Here is a 15,777-nt window from a genome sequence, read left to right as displayed (position 1 = left end):
CTTTGGTTATGTTTCTGCTTTGTGTGTTTCTGTGTGGTGACCAACTAATGGACAATCAGATCCGTAATGATTCCTGCTGTTCCCAAAGTCAATTCCCCAGCGGAGGGGAGGGTGCTGACTGAATCGTGAACTTTATACGGAATCCCAGTCTTTTCTGATAAAATTTTTTTAAAAATTAAGGTTAGCAGTTGGGTAGAGAAGGAAAAGTTATAAAGAATGGATAGGGTTGTAACAATACATGCAGGAAGAAGATAATGCAGTATAACTCAGTGGACAGTTTTGATGATCTGGAATGCACCACCTGAGAGTGTAATGGATACAGAGGCTGTCGAAACCTTCAGAAGAAAATTACTGAGGCAGACTTTTAATTCTAGATTTATTGATGGCATTTAAATTCCTCCAGCTGCCTTGCTAGGCTTTGAACCTCTGACCACAGCATATTACAAGGTTTTATGGATTGTTCATTCCCCACCCCCAAAAGTATGAGATATTGAAATGTAGCATGCTAAACAAAGTCATGATGCCAAACATCAGAGAGGTTCAAAGCTCAACATGAGTTCATGACTTTTCAGCTTCAGTTTTTATCTTCAGTACTCTTTGAAGAATCATGTTGCAAACCATGCTTTGTCATGCACCATATCTTACCTACATCAAAGGTGCATTTCATAGATAAGACCTCAGGACATCTCTTCCCAAATCCTTTGAAGTAATATTGCTGTAAAGTGCTTGTATGTTACAAAAGCTACTTTCCTTGAATAGGACTACCTCTCTTTTTAAAGACTTTGAAGAAGAGATTTTATTAATCATTATGTATGGTCAATGGATAGCTCTACCAATGTTTATTGTCCTTGCCACAAAAATTACACCTTAATTACTCATTGTTAAACATTGCTGTTAGTTAACGTCCACCTTAGAACTATCTTTTTATATTGGAAATCCTGTTGTTCAAAGATGCAAGGAAATTCAGTTAATAATTTTCCAGAATGTCCAACACTCAAAAACAAAAAGGTGCAAGATCTCTGATTACCACTTGTCTTTGGGCAGAGATGAGTCGAATCTGTTAAACTAAGTGAAACTGATTGAAATCTTGTTTTGTGTACAGTACACTGATAGATCAGAATACCAATTTGAGCCAAGACACTCATTTAATATCCACTCTTCTCACTTTCGGTGAAGTTGAAATACAAGGGGTACATATGTTAATTGTTCAGATTCACTATATCTCGATAAACATTGGGTAAATCCCCATAAGCACATGACTCAATTGGTATGACTAATGCGGACTAATTTGAAGAAGGTATGTACAATGCTGAAATTCATTATTGTTCGTATTAAAGCAACACTATAAACTGCAACCAAGATAGGAGATCTTTTACATGTACTTCCCTGGAATGTATATTTCACATTGATTTCCCTTCCCCTCCACTTAGCTTTTTCTGATAGTACAGTTTTGTTTTGTACAAAATGGTTATTGCGTTCCTTACAATAATGAAGAAGCTTCCAAAAGTGCTTCATTTGCTATGAAGGAATTTGGGATATCTGGAGATTATGATAGATGCTGCGTAAATCAAATATTTTTTCTTCACCCATCGTCATGAGATTTTCTGAGATATTTTGAGAGAGAGACATAATTATATTTGCGTAGAGCCTTATCAACAAAAACATCAGCTCAAACTCATTGTGACAAACTTTGTGACATTATCACCTCAGTGTTTTGAGATCAACCTGAACTTCATTATATAACTTGACCTGATATTTCATTGCAGCACTGTCAGAAGTGATGTGTTTCGGAAATGGCAAGCAGCTCAAATATAGGTGAAGAACAGAGTTCTTTCAGTGACTTGGCTATTTAATTCTTCTCTCTACCTCCAAAAGCTTGCCGTTTATATTGCACAGTTAATGTAGCAAACACAATTGTAGCCTTACAATCGTATTAGCAGACAACAGGTGAGGGGGCCAAAGAGGATATCAAAACAGGTGAGAAACGCTTAGTGGAAGATGATGTGCTGGAAGATCAATCAAACAGAACAACATAACCAGCTTGTCTGGCTGTCTATTTGACTTGATGGAGACATGATCTGATGGGTACTGCATCATTAGTGATTCTTTATTTAAACATCTTCAAGTAATGCAACCAACATGTCAGTAACATCCAATGAACTATACAGAGAATAAATGACCAAAGAAAGAAATGTTGTGAATCTCCTTCCATCCAAACTTTCCAAGTAAGTTCCTGCTTTTTATTTCAACCGTTTGCATATGATTGAAGCCTGGTACACTTTTTGTGCACATGGATGGCCACATGAAGGTTAAAGGAAGACCTTCTATTTAGTGGGATAACAAGGTGTAGAGCTGGATGAACATAGGCCGAGGAGCAGGTAAGCTGACATTTCGGGTCCAGACTCCTCTTCAGAAATGGGGGAGAAGAAGGGGATTCTGAAATAAATAGGGAGAGAGGGGGAGGTGGATAGAAGATGAATAAAGGAGAAGATAGGTGGAGAGGAGACAGACAGGTCAGAGAGGTGGGGATGGAGCCAGTAAAAGTGAGTCTTGGTGGGGAGGTAGGGAGGGGATAGGTCAGTCCAGGGAGACAAGTCAAGGGGGCAGATGAGGCTGGTAGGTAGGAGATGGGAGTGGGGCTTGAGGTGGGAGGAAGGACAAGTTAGGGAGGTGGGTACGAGCCTGGCTGGTTTTGCGATGTGATCGGGATGGGGAGATTGACAAGTTTGTGAATCATCCCTCACACCCTCTCCCTGCAGTCACAACCAAAACAGGATCCCTTCATCCTCACATACCACCTCACCAACCTCTGAATCCAACGCATCATCCTCCAGCACTTCCGCCGTCTGCAATCTGACCGCACTACCAAAGACATTTTTCTCTCCTCACCCTTATCTGCTTTCCAGAGGGACTGCGCTCTCTGTAACTCCCTTGTCCACTCCACACTCCCCACCAGCCCCACCACCCAGGGCATTTTTTTTGCTGCAACCGCAGGAAGTGCTACACCTCCCCCCTCACCCCCATCGCAGGCCCCAAGAAGACTTTCCACATCAAAACACATCTGCTAATGTGGTATACTGTTTCTCTGTTCCGGATGTGGCCTCTTCGACATCGGGGAAAACCAAGTGGAGGCTTGGGGACCGCTTTGCAGAACACCTACGCTTGATTCACAACAAATAACTGCACCTCCCAGTTACGAGCCATTTCAACTCTCCCCCCCCCCCCCCCCCCCACTCCTTCAACAACATGTCCATTCTGGGCCTCCTGCAGTGCCACGACAATGCCACCCAAAGTTTGCAGGAACAGCAGCTCATATTTTGCTTGGGAACCCTGCAGCCTAATGGTATCAATGTGGACTTCACACAGGTTCCAAAAATCTCCCTTCCCCAAACCACATCTCAAAACCAGCCCAACTTGTCCCTGCGTCCCTAACTTGCCCTTCCTCCCACCTATCCCTTCCTCCTACCTCAAGCCCCACCCCCATCACCTACCTACCAGCCTTGACCTGTGTGCCCTCCCTGGACTGACCTATTCCCCCCCCCCCCTAACTCCACACCTACACTCACCTTTACTATCTCCATCCCCACCTCTTTGACTTGTCTGTCTCCTCCACCTATCTTCTCCTCTATCCATCTTCTTTCCACCTCTCCCTCTGTCCCTATTTATTTCAGAACCGCCTTTCCATCCCCCATTTCTGAAGAAGGGTTTAGACCTGAAACCTCACCCTTCCTGCTCCTCTGATGCTGCTTGGCCTGCTGTGTTCATCCAGCTCTATACCTTGTTATCTCATATTCTCCAGTATCTGCAGGTTCCTACTATCCCTGAAATGTCTATTTAGTATTTTTTTATTGGTTTCAGATACTCCAAAGTGTTTTGCAGCCGCTGAAGTACTGTAACATTTTACATTGCACTTGACAATGATCAAGTAGATTTTAAGTGATGTTTATTAAGGGAGAACTATTAGCTAGGACTCTTTTTTTTTAAAAAAACTACCGACATTTTTTGCGCCACTGAAAGACAATCTATTTCATATCATCTCAAAGACAACACCTTCATTAGTGAAGGACATCCTCGATACTGGGCAGTAGTGTCAGCCTAGACTGGATGCACATATCACCAGGGGTCTTAAAAGCGTGCGCAACTAACGGACTCGGAGGTGAATATGTGCAACTCACTGTCACACGGATCTCCAAGACTAGATCCAACTTCAGAATAATCAAAGAACAATATATTCCCGATCTTGGTAGACTGGTACGTCTCATAGCATTTTTAAATGAGCCCATTCATCTCAAAATAGGGTTGAAAAAAAACGATTTTTTTAATTTATTGGTGGTGAGTTGTAGTCTTGAATCATTGCAGTCTTTGGAGATATTGAAGGAAGAGCAAGATATGGGCTCAGAGGGGAACTTGGTGGTGACGGAGTGGGAAATGGAACGAATCACGTCCAGAAAAAGAAATTCCAGCTTACATTAGTGTTTCACAAAGAATAAACACGAGGATAAAAGACTTTTTAAAAAAAGATTTTGACATGTTCACAATCTCCATCAACAGTTGACTGGAAAGATTGAAAAAATGCGCCTTGCTAAATATATTGCTTGGCGCCTGCTGAGTTTTTTTTTCTAGAAAACCCACTGGCCAGGAATAAATCTGAGCCAGGGACTGAGAGATTTCTGTTGCCTCTGTTCTGCATCCTTCTTTCCTGTGAGTAGAGGTTTATCCACCCTACCCCCCACCCCTCCCTCCTTGGACAGTGGGGGAGTCCTCACCCTATTTGGAAATCTTCATCTCCCACAGGAAGACGAGCAGATCCCACAAGAGGAACCAAGATTCCCGGAGGAACGGGAGAGAGAGAGAGAAAGGCCAGTTGACAGCCCTGAAACTTGTCAGCATCATGGCCCAGTCTAAGATCAATCAGGTAAAGGGGAACGATGTAGAAAACAAGTTCTTCCGCTCTATGTCCATGGCAGATCGATCGGGGCGGCTCCTGGAGACACTGGACAACTTAGAGCTGAGGTAGGAGAGGACACCAGTCCCGTCCTTTAAAGCGGTTCATACAGAAACAAAAATAACACACAGGTTGAGAAACGAGTGTAATCCTCGTATTTGTTATAATTTTTTTTAAAAAGGTGAAAAATGTAATTGTTATTTTCTGGAATTGTTCTTTGGGATCCTAAACAGAAAAAAAATCCTTGAGGTCAGGATGGCCTTACCGAATCGGAAAGAGACTTCTGATTTTATTTTTAGTGAAGACTTCCTGTCGCCGCCCCCTCTCTAGCTGTCTCTCTCTCTCTCTCTCTCTCTGTGCCTCTCGCCTGGTCGTTGAGGCTCTGTCAAATCGTAATCATGCCGCGTCCCGTCTTACCCAGCAGTTGGCCTCTTAGTGATATTCGGTGCATACAACTGTAGCTTTCAGTCAGCAGTAAACGGTGTGTACAGCTCTGATTTTTTAAAATATCGGATCACAGGCACAGAGTTCTTTCGGCCTTCAGCCGGGAAGACCGGAGACAGCACTAATATGGGGCTGTTCAAAATCTTGGGGAGTTTTCACAGGGGAAAGCCGACGGGAAGCGGGGCTCCTGATCAAAGGACACAGGTTTATGATTATTGATTAAACAAAAGGTTTTGCAGCAGCATTGATACTGCATTTGAACTGCAGTGGCCTCAACTGCTAAAACTTGAAAACCCATTTTGTTTTTAAGGTTTGGTAAACTTACACTAATATGCTGTGTGCCCGATTCCCGTTTATTCACAATGAATACTCTGAATTATTCCTGCAGTTGAGAATTACATGTCAATACAATAGTGACTAAAACGATACCAGTCTGAAAATGACTGATCTTGTCTGATTTTAGAAGCTAAGCAATTCAGGCCTGACCAGTACTTGGAATGGAAGACAGCCTGGGAAATAAACGTGCAGTAGGCTTTTAAGAATTTTAATTGCACAGTTGTCATGTCCCTATCCCTGGACCAGGGCGTCTAGGTTGAAGACCCACCTGCCTGCGAGGTGTGTTATAACATTTCAGCATGTTGTTGAAGAAAACATTGAGGAAGAAAATAGCAGTTTCAAAACAGGCCTGTGACCCGGCGGCTAGCATCACTATCTCTGGGCCAGAAACTTCAGGTTGATCGTGCCTTGTGGCTTGATTGCTATGTAAGTTAGGGATGTAAATATTGTTTAAAAATTACCTGTCTTAAACTAATAACATTTAAATGGTTAATCAATATAATTTTAACAGATATTCAAACTAAAACTTTTTTTAGCTTTTGTAGTTTAAATTGTTCTCAGCAAATATGAAAATGAGCGAATGGCTAAATCTACAGAAACATCTGACACCGTCTTATACTGCATCCTCAAAAATTACTAACAAATTCCCTTAAAAAAGTTGCTTTCTAGGCAGCATTTTCTCTGATCTGTTTTGCTAATAAATATTGTACTGTAAATATAAGAAGTGATGAGGTATTGGAGATTTTGGTGGATTTAAAAGTGGGGACAAATCCCAGTTCTAGATGAGTTGTATCCCAAGCTGCTATGGGAGACGTGGGAGGAAATTACAGGGGCTCTGACCCAAATTTTTAAGTCTTCTCTGGCTACAGAGGATGTGCTAGAGGACTGGAGGACAGCTAATGTGGTTCCATTTTACAATAATGGTGGTAGAAATAGGCCAGGGAACTATTGACTACTCAAACTAACATCAGTAGTAGGGAAATTATCGGAGAAAGTAGTGAATGAGAAAATTAATCTCCATTTAGCAAAACAAGGTTTGACGCGGATAGTCAGCAGGGATTTATCAGAGGGAAGTCATGCCAGCAAATCTGGTGGAAATTTTCGAGGAGTTAACCATGAGTTTGAATCAGGGTAGGGTAGTTTGACGCAGTTTATATGGATTTCAGTCAGGCCTTTGACAAAGTTGCAAATCAAAAACTGATAAAAAAGGTAAAAGCTCATGGGATCCAAAGTAACTTGGCAAGTTGGATCCAAAATTGGCTTCGTTCCAGGAGACAGAGGGTGGTGATAGATGGTTGTTTGTGAGACTGGAGCCCAGTGTGCAGTGGTGTACCACAGGGATCGGTACTGAGTTCTTGATTGTTTGTGATATTTATCAATGATGATAAATAAGATTGTGGATGACAAGACTAGCTGGGTTTTTTTGGCAGTGTAGAGGAAGGCGTTAGTTTGAGGTTAGAGACAATTGGTCAGCTGGGCAAATCAGTAGCAGATGGATTTTAACCCTGTTAAATGTCTTGTTCCTTCTTCCACACCAGACAAGGGAATAGAGAGATTTTGACATTCTTGTCGACAGATCCCTGACGGTGCAGAACAAGTTAATAGGGTTGTTAAGAAGGCATCTCTGGGACGATTGCCTTTATCAGTTGTGGTGTAAATTATAAGAATAGGGAGGTCATGTTGGACCATAGAGAACTTTGGTTAGGTCAAAGCTGGCATGTTGCGTGCAGTTTTGGTCACCACACTATTGGAAGGATGTAACTGTACTGCAGGAGTCCAGAGGAAATTTACCAGGATGTTGCCTGGGATGGAGCATTTCAGCTTTGAATTAAGGCTGAATAAGCTTGGGTCGTTTCCTTTGGAGCAGAGAAGGTTGCGGTGGGATCTGATGGAGTTGTATCAGATTATGAAGGGCACAGACAGGGTGAACAGAAATAACAACGGAATAATTTTATAAGAAAAAAGCAAGAGGTTGAGGGGATTTGACGTAAAACATTTCCATTGAGAAAGTGGTAAAGGTCTGAAATGCACTGCCAGAAAGTGTAACTGAGGGGGGAAACTTCATAACCTTTTAAAAAGTATTCGGACGAGCATCTGAAATGTCATATTATTCAAGGCAATGGGCCTAGTGAGGGAAAACGAGACAAGCGTAGGTAGTAGTTTGCTGGCATAAACTTCGTGGGAAGAAGGGCTCTTCTGTAATGTATGAATCTCTGATTAACAGTAAATGGTTAACAAAACCAACACGATTAATTGATTACTATTTTGCATCCTTTGTGGAAGGTTTGTCAGAACTATCACTTTCTAAATCATTCCATTTCACTTATGGTGGGTTTAGGAGCTGGAAAGTTTCCTGGTCAGCCAGAACCATGTGATAGCTCCAGAACAACACCCCCCCCCCCCATGTTAAAAGTTTCCACGTGCAGGCTCCTGCTGTGACCAAACCTCTTATTTTGATCCAAAAGACAAGCACACCACAGATTCAAAGTTGCGTGTAGAACTTCAATGAAGCCTTTTGAATGTCTTGTGATCATGAGATACAGCATAACTACTGATGTTGGCAGATGACATGAAATAAATGCAGATTACTTCCCTTCTAGTGTTCCATTGGCACAATACAGAAACATTTTCAACAAGGATTTCAAGTATTGTTGTTTTGACCATCACTAAAACTTGCAATTAACCCTCTGTTTGCATGCCAGGTAGAGTGGGAAATTCTCTTTGGTTACTGTTTATTGTCTATAGACAATTGTATGTTTGCTTTTACCATCAACTCTCCAGGCAAAAGTGGATGGGACAGTCACATTGGACAAATTATTGAGAAAGGAATCAACGTGCAGAATGTCTGTAACAGAAGTCTTTATCATGAATCAATGAAAAAGGTATTGAAATAAATTAATTTAGTCACCTTTCAATGGCATTTATGGGGCCTTGAAGTAGTGTTCCATACCGTGGGCTGGAAAAACAGGGTTCAAGCTCCACCTGCCATGAACCTGTGACATACCATGTCCAAACAAGTTGATTTATAACAACTACAATGCTATTTAATTTGGTAAGTGGTTTTACTCTGTATTAAAGACAGGTGAAGCTAAAATCATTCTCCGTTGAGCAGAGAAGGGTGACAGGAAATTTAGTCAAGGTGTCTAAAATGATGAAGGCTGTTGATATAGAATGGATAGGGAGAAACCAGCAGGAGGGTCAATACGAGGGGACTGATTTCAAGTAATTAATAAGAGACTGAGATAAGTTGAGCAGATTTTTTTTGTGCAGAGACTTATGATCTGGATGGAACTGTTTGAAAGGCATAGGCAATTCAACAGTGATTTCGACTAAAACATTGAGATATTTCTCCAAAGGGGAGAGGATGCAGGGTCTTGGGCAAGGGCTAGGGTATTTTGACAAACGGGATAACAACAGAAGCATAACAAATGGCTTCCTCCTGTGCTTTGGGACTCTGAGGTGATCATTTAGGAAGATGTACTCATAACGCATTCCTCGAGTAATTGATATTCCATCCAAGTCACAACTTTGTGCCCAACACTGAAAAAGTGTGAATGTTGTCATTTCAGGGTGGAAGCTTTGCGGGAAGCAGCAGCTTCAATGGAGCAAGAAAAGGAGACCCTCCTGGAACTGATCCAAAGTGTGCAGAACAGCCAGGATATGAAGCATATTAGTGATGGTGAGCCCTTGCCTAAGACTTGCTTATTTGAAATTCTGAGTGAGAATACATGTACTTGACTGGAAAAAGAAAATCGCAACTGGCTCGGTTTTAAATTTGCAGCTTTTAGACTTAACACATCTTTTCTTTGACAGAAGTAGTATGTCAGTCCCATTTTCCCAAAATCTTCACTTTTCACAACTCAAGAAGGGGCCTGTGTGTTCACCTACATCCTTTCCACCCAAACCTTTCCTCAGCAAGGCCTGATCTCTCCTCACCATTAACCTTATTGCACCCTATGCCTTTAGTCACTATTCAAATGATATTCTGGTGTTTCGAGTTCCTACTAATGCATCAATACTGTCAGACAAACTCCCTTCCTCTATATTAAAATGTTGGAACTCAAGAATGAGAGAGAAGTAGAAGCAAGTGGGTTCTCAGATGAAGGGGATACAACATAACATCAGTCCTGAGGAAGGGTCACTAGACCCAAAACGTTAATTCTGTTGTTGCACTCGCAGATGCTGCCAGATCTGCTGAACTTTTCCAGCAACTTTGTTTTTGTTCCTGATTTACAGCATCCGCAGTTCTTTCAGTTTTTATAATATCAGTAGCTTACTTGGTGAGAGAAGCATGCAAGTCGTAAGATTTGGAATTGAATCCGATAAAATGATTTGACTCAATCTAGACACTAATTTGTACAGGTTTAATCAGAAAACATTACACAGAGAAATCAGCAGGTATATTTGTGTTGATTATAGTCCAGCCATTTTTATATTCAAAATGCTCAGTCAGATACTGATGCAGTCCATATCCAAATGCAGCAAGTCCTGGACATGATCTTCATGGAAGTCACTCATAGAATGTGGGCATCTCTGGCTAGGCCAGCATTTATTTGCCTGTTTTTAATTGCCCAGATAGCTAGGAGTCAGCCACATTGCTGTAGGTTTGGAGTTGTATGTGGTGTCAGATTTCCTTCCCTGAAGGACATTAGTAAACCAGATTGGTTTTTTTTCCAAACAATAAACAATGGTTTTATTGTCATCAAATCGATTCTTAATTCCAGATTTTTTATTAAATTCAAATTCACCATCTGCCAGGGTGGGATTTGAACTCCGGTCCCTAGAATATTAGCTGAGTTTCTGCAAAAATAGTCTAGTGATAATACCAGTAGCCATTGCCTCCCCGTAAGTTGCAAAGTGGGAAGTAACATTCATGCCACTCAAATGCCAGGCGATATCTCTCATAACTATGTCCCGTTGACATTCAGTGACACATCATTGAATCCCACATTATCAACATCCTGGAGGCTACTGTTGACCAGAAACTGAACTGAATTTGCTATATAGTACAAGTGACTACAAGAACCAGTCAGAAATTAGGAATTCTGCGGCAAGTTGACTAACCTAAGCCTGTTCACCATCCACAAGACTCAAGTTGGGAGTGTGAAGGGATACTCCCCATTTGCTGTTTTGAGAGCAGCTCCAATAACATTTAAAGAGCAGCTCCAATAACATTTAAGAGACTTGACACCAGCCAAGACAAAGCAACCTGCTTGATTGGCATCATATCCACAAACCTTCACTCCCTTCACCATTGACACAAAAACAGCAGCATGTCCCATCTGTAAGATGCACTGCATAAATTCCCCAACCCCATGACAACTTTCATCTAAAAAGAAGAGGGCAGCAAGTACATTGGAACACCACTATTTGCAAGTTCCCCTCCAAACTATTCAGATTTGGAAACGTATCATTGTTCCTTCAGTATTGCTGGGTCAAAATCCTGAAATCCCTTCCCTACGACCTTTGTGGGTCAACCTACAGCACACAGATTGCAGCAGTTCGAGAAGATGCTTACCACCACCTTCTCAAGGGCAACTAAAGATAGTAATAAATGCTAGCAGCTAGTGATGCCCAAATCCCACTAATGAATTAAAGTCAAAAGCATGGAAGCAACCTAATTGCTAAATTTTTCTATAACATAGTCAATTGTCCCAAGGTGCTTCACATCCATAACATTATTGTATTTTGGAATTTTTTTATTTAAATTTAAGATAAACAAATAAGGCATGATTGACGATAAGCAAAAAGATTATAACTTATATTACCCATGTCTAGATACAAACACAGATGAAAATACAAGTTCTATCTGGATGTCATTTTACTGCTCGGTCTATTCCAATCTTTACACAGGCGAACGGGAAGAACTCAACTTAACAGCCGATCGCCTCATTGGCCGAACCCTAACAGTGACAGTTTCTGTGGAAACAATCCGGAGCCTTCAGCAGGAGGAGGCCCTCAGCAAGGCCACTGCAGTGATTGATGAGGTGGTCAGCAAGATCCTGGAGGATTTGAGAAGCACCAAGAACTGCTTAATGGCTCTCTACAATGCCTGCTCCTCTGATGTCCCTCGGGGCCCAGTTGACCAGAAGTTCCAATCCATAATCATAGGCTGTGCCTTGGAAGATCAGAAAAAAATCAAAAGCAGACTGGAAAAGCTGATTAGAAATGTCTCCAATGCTAACAGATCGATTACTCTGTTGGACCAGCAGAAAGCAAAGCCTGGCAACTACAATCATATTTACTGAATCACTCCATGCCTGTGCTATTTAAACAACAAAACATACTTGGCCGCATTGACACAATCGTGTCAGTGAGTTAGATGTCGGATGACTTGTAGCAAAACTCACGGCAGATGGTCTCTTTTATAGCAAGAGAGGTCTATTAACTCAGCAAACCATCTATTTAAACTACAAGCTGCAGAAAACACAGTCTATAGAGTCTGTTTAAAGGTGTCACTGCTAATTGCATCAAATCATGCTTATGAAAATAGAGCAAACAGAACTCATGGCCTTATAAAATCTGCTGATAAAAGCAAGATTACATTTGCATAATTAATTCAGTGTGGAGGATAGTTACATAAAACAATTTATGTCCATAAACCAATCCCACTCATCATCAGTTCAGTCTCCAGGCGTACTTATCAGAAGCGATTATCCAGTCATCTCAATCTCACTGGTAATTGTGGTATCACTACATGCAACCCAAGATATGTTGACTATAACAGCAGCACTGGCACATCAAGGAGTAATGTCCCCCTCAAAGGAATCCTAGATGGGAAGAATGTGAGATGATTTAAGAGCCTGGAGATACTGCCGGAATAGTAGTAGGTGGTAAATCCTTCCCATAATCAGGAGATAGATACTTCCAAAGTCAATTTCCAGTTGAATATACTACTGTCCAGTGTAGCTTTGGTCATTTTGCAATTGTATGGTTAGTGGAGACTTTCATTCTTCATATGCACACATTCCTGATGAGGATTGTTTTAGTGCAGAACATGATTAGTAATTACAACATCCACAATAACAATTATTTTTGTGACTGCCTGTGCTCTGATTAGGGAAATCTCCCACAATGTAACTAAGTAACCTGATTTTACATAAAAGGAATGATATTAAACCATTCTATACAGGTCTACTTACCAGTTTTAATGGTGTAAAACTGTCAGTTTCTTAGCAAATTAGTTTTATTATATTAAAAAAAATCTTGAACATGTGCTCATATGTTCTTGTGAAAAGAGAAAATGTAATTTTAAAAGCCTTCTTAAAGGCTTGCCAACAAGCAGAAATGGTCATAATGCTGCATGGGGATTAATTGTATTTTGAGGTGTGGTCAGCTTTAAGAACAATGTATTTTTGTAGGCACTAAATTAGAATTATTGTTTTAAAATAAAATTATGGAACCGCAATTGGCATTATGTAATTTGTTTTTGAAACTCCATGTTTCTGAGGTCAGGTTTAATTGATTTTGGGCAGAAAGAGAAAAGTGCATCAGAGTGGAAACTCTGACTCAATAATTCCATTTAACATGTGTCTTAAAGATTTTAAAATACTGACTGGAATCGATGGTGATGATATTGTACTAAGACACAAAAGAGCAAAAATGTTAGCTGATTCTTCCTACAAGTGCACGGCTGAAATATTATTGTACGCTTGCATTACTCACCACATATGAGTGGGTTTTTTTCTGTAGCAGCTTTCTTAGAAGTCGATTGTCACTGCTGTGAATAAAGACTCCAAACTGGCATTTATAGAAATGCCACAAATAAAACAAGGTTCTTCATTTCTGACATTTTCAGCTCTAGATATCTGCAGATCCAAATGAAAATGAGCTCTGTACTTGCAGATATGATGTGCATTTCCTTGAATAAAATATATTAAGATGAAAAAAATTGATATGTCTGAACAAACTGCAACATGAATTGACAAATAGCATGCAAACTAATGTCACAGCTAAACTGCTAATACAATAATAACTCAGAAGTTTGGTGTCTTGATGAGGGTTCAACTAAAGAATAATTTCCCAATTCAGGTCACTTAATCGTGATTAATTCTAACTTCAAGCTTTGTTAACGTTTACAACAATTGTGTCCCTATGGGAAACAATAATTAGAGAAAATGAATTGTTGGCAGACGTTGACAGTAGTTAGACAAGTTGCATTTGGCATCATTGTATGGGATGCCAGAGCAAAAGATTTGGGAGCAAGAGTAGACCATTCAATCTGTTAAACCTGCTTTGTCATTTGCTGAAAATATGACTAATTCGATAGTAAAAGCAATATACTGCATATGTCAGAGCTCCAATCATAGTGAAATCCAATGATTCTTCAGAAGAGAAACGTTTTGGACTCAAAGCATTGCCTCTTCCTCTTCCCCAGAGGTACAGAGCTGAGTTTCTCTAGCACTTCCTGTTTTCAATATGAGCGGCCTCATTTGGCCTTGACTCCTCTTTCATGATTGTACTGCCCTCCCAATTCAGGTCACTTAATCGTGATTAATTCTAACTTCAAGCTTTGTTAACGTTTACAACAATTGTGTCCCTATGGGAAACAATAATTAGAGAAAATGAATTGTTGGCAGACGTTGACAGTAGTTAGACAAGTTGCATTTGGCATCATTGTATGGGATGCCAGAGCAAAAGATTTGGGAGCAAGAGTAGACCATTCAACCTGTTAAACCTGCTTTGTCATTTGCTGAAAATATGACTAATTCGATAGTAAAAGCAATATACTGCATATGTCAGAGCTCCAATCATAGTGAAATCCAATGATTCTTCAGAAGAGAAACGTTTTGGACTCAAAGCATTGCCTCTTCCTCTCCCCAGAGGTACAGAGCTGAGTTTCTCTAGCACTTCCTGTTTTCAATATGAGCGGCCTCATTTGGCCTTGACTCCTCTTTCATGATTGTACTGCCCTCCTCGCCCCACAGCTTTTGACTCTCATCAATCAAAAATTAACTCAGCCTTGCATATTTGCCCATTGATCTGACACTTCATGATTTTGAATACTTTAATCAGATCTCCATCTGACTTTAAAAGATCCTTTTATTCTTTCATTGTCATGTACTTATCTTAGGTTAAATTTTCATCACTTGACTCAACCACTCCCTGAAGTGTTTCCCAAACTCCACATAGTCCCACTGTTTTCAATCTGTCCTCATAATTGAAGTTCCTCATCCTTGGAATCATTCTTATAAATCATTTCTGCACTTTGTCTGCTGTGTTCATGTCCTTCATGTAAAATGGCACCCAATAACAGTGTCTTGGGGTTCATTGCTGCCTTCAAATATCTGTAGCTCCGATAGAGAGCAAAGCATATGGGATTGTGGGCTTCATAAAGAGTGATACTTAGTTATGAAGCAGTGAAGTTGTGCTAAACCTTTATAAAATTAGGTCACAAGTAGAACACTGCATGCAGTGATGGTGGTAGAAGTTAAAATGATCAGTTATGTAGGTTGCACACAGGAGGATATTTGACCAATAAATCCAAACAACACAATCCAATGAATTGAAAAATGGCTTCAAATAGGTCACCCAGCGTTGGAGTTGCCACTGTTTGGACAACAGGCCAATTGTCAGCTCTGATGAAAGATAGCATTGATTTCTTATTTAGGTTGACAAGTCTGTTAGGGCATTTTCCTCGTCCACACTGGCCACTACAACTCTCTTTCCTTCAGTGATTTAATGAAAGGCAGAAAAAACAAGTGAGTTTCTACAAGATTCTTTACTGTCCCACATGCAGAAGAAACAGGATAAAGTAGACATGGTTTTAGGAGTAATTGGTGAACATCTTTAGTCAAGATTCATAGCATCATACACAGAATTTGATCCTCAAGCAGCTTGGGGGGGGGGGGGGGGGGGTCAATGTTACTTAGAAATAGACTAAACAACTCAAAAGACATGAGAGATACTTCTCACTGTTAAGAAGCAAAAGGCTTTGCGTTACTATTCAGAGAATGCATCTAGATACCAAGTGATTGAATCTGTTTGATAGACACAGAATTCAAAAGTCAGAGTTTAATTACATTTTCTTTTTATTAAGATTGTTATGCAGA

At 40.5% G+C, this 15,777-nt stretch overlaps 1 protein-coding gene across 4 annotated transcripts; it reads left to right on the top strand.

Moving 5' to 3' along the window:
- The first annotated feature begins 4,169 nt into the window (after window positions 1-4,169).
- Window positions 4,170-13,595, top strand: bag2 (BCL2 associated athanogene 2). Of its 4 annotated transcripts, XM_048531743.2 has the most exons (4): window positions 5,067-5,426; window positions 8,507-8,607; window positions 9,295-9,404; window positions 11,504-13,595. In XM_048531743.2, the coding sequence occupies exons 3-4, from the start codon at window positions 9,326-9,328 to the stop codon at window positions 11,971-11,973; spliced, it is 549 nt and encodes a 182-aa protein (XP_048387700.1). In that variant the 5' UTR covers window positions 5,067-5,426; window positions 8,507-8,607; window positions 9,295-9,325; the 3' UTR covers window positions 11,974-13,595. The 4 variants fall into 4 exon arrangements, with proteins under 4 accessions (XP_048387697.1, XP_048387698.1, XP_048387700.1 ...); XM_048531740.2 differs by lacking the exons at window positions 5,067-5,426; window positions 8,507-8,607 and adding an exon at window positions 4,170-5,013; XM_048531741.2 differs by lacking the exons at window positions 5,067-5,426; window positions 8,507-8,607 and adding an exon at window positions 4,617-5,013 and having other exon boundaries at window positions 11,579-13,594.
- The last annotated feature ends 2,182 nt before the right edge of the window (window positions 13,596-15,777 follow it).

Source organism: Stegostoma tigrinum, chromosome 4 (assembly GCF_030684315.1).
Source record: "Stegostoma tigrinum isolate sSteTig4 chromosome 4, sSteTig4.hap1, whole genome shotgun sequence".
In the NCBI taxonomy this organism is placed as follows: domain Eukaryota; kingdom Metazoa; phylum Chordata; class Chondrichthyes; order Orectolobiformes; family Stegostomatidae; genus Stegostoma; species Stegostoma tigrinum.
The sequence above is the reverse complement of the archived record's forward strand: the minus strand, read 5'-3'. Positions and strand labels throughout refer to the sequence as shown.

Bases quoted from the DNA above. Each gene is read 5' to 3' on its own strand.
- bag2 (XM_048531740.2), top strand. From the start codon at position 4,892: ATGGCCCAGTCTAAGATCAATCAGGTAAAGGGGAACGATGTAGAAAAC. The intron at 5,014-9,294 runs GTAGGAGAGGAC...TTGTCATTTCAG, and splicing joins CTGGACAACTTAGAGCTGAG to GGTGGAAGCTTTGCGGGAAG. The intron at 9,405-11,503 runs GTGAGCCCTTGC...ACCCATGTCTAG, and splicing joins TATGAAGCATATTAGTGATG to ATACAAACACAGATGAAAAT.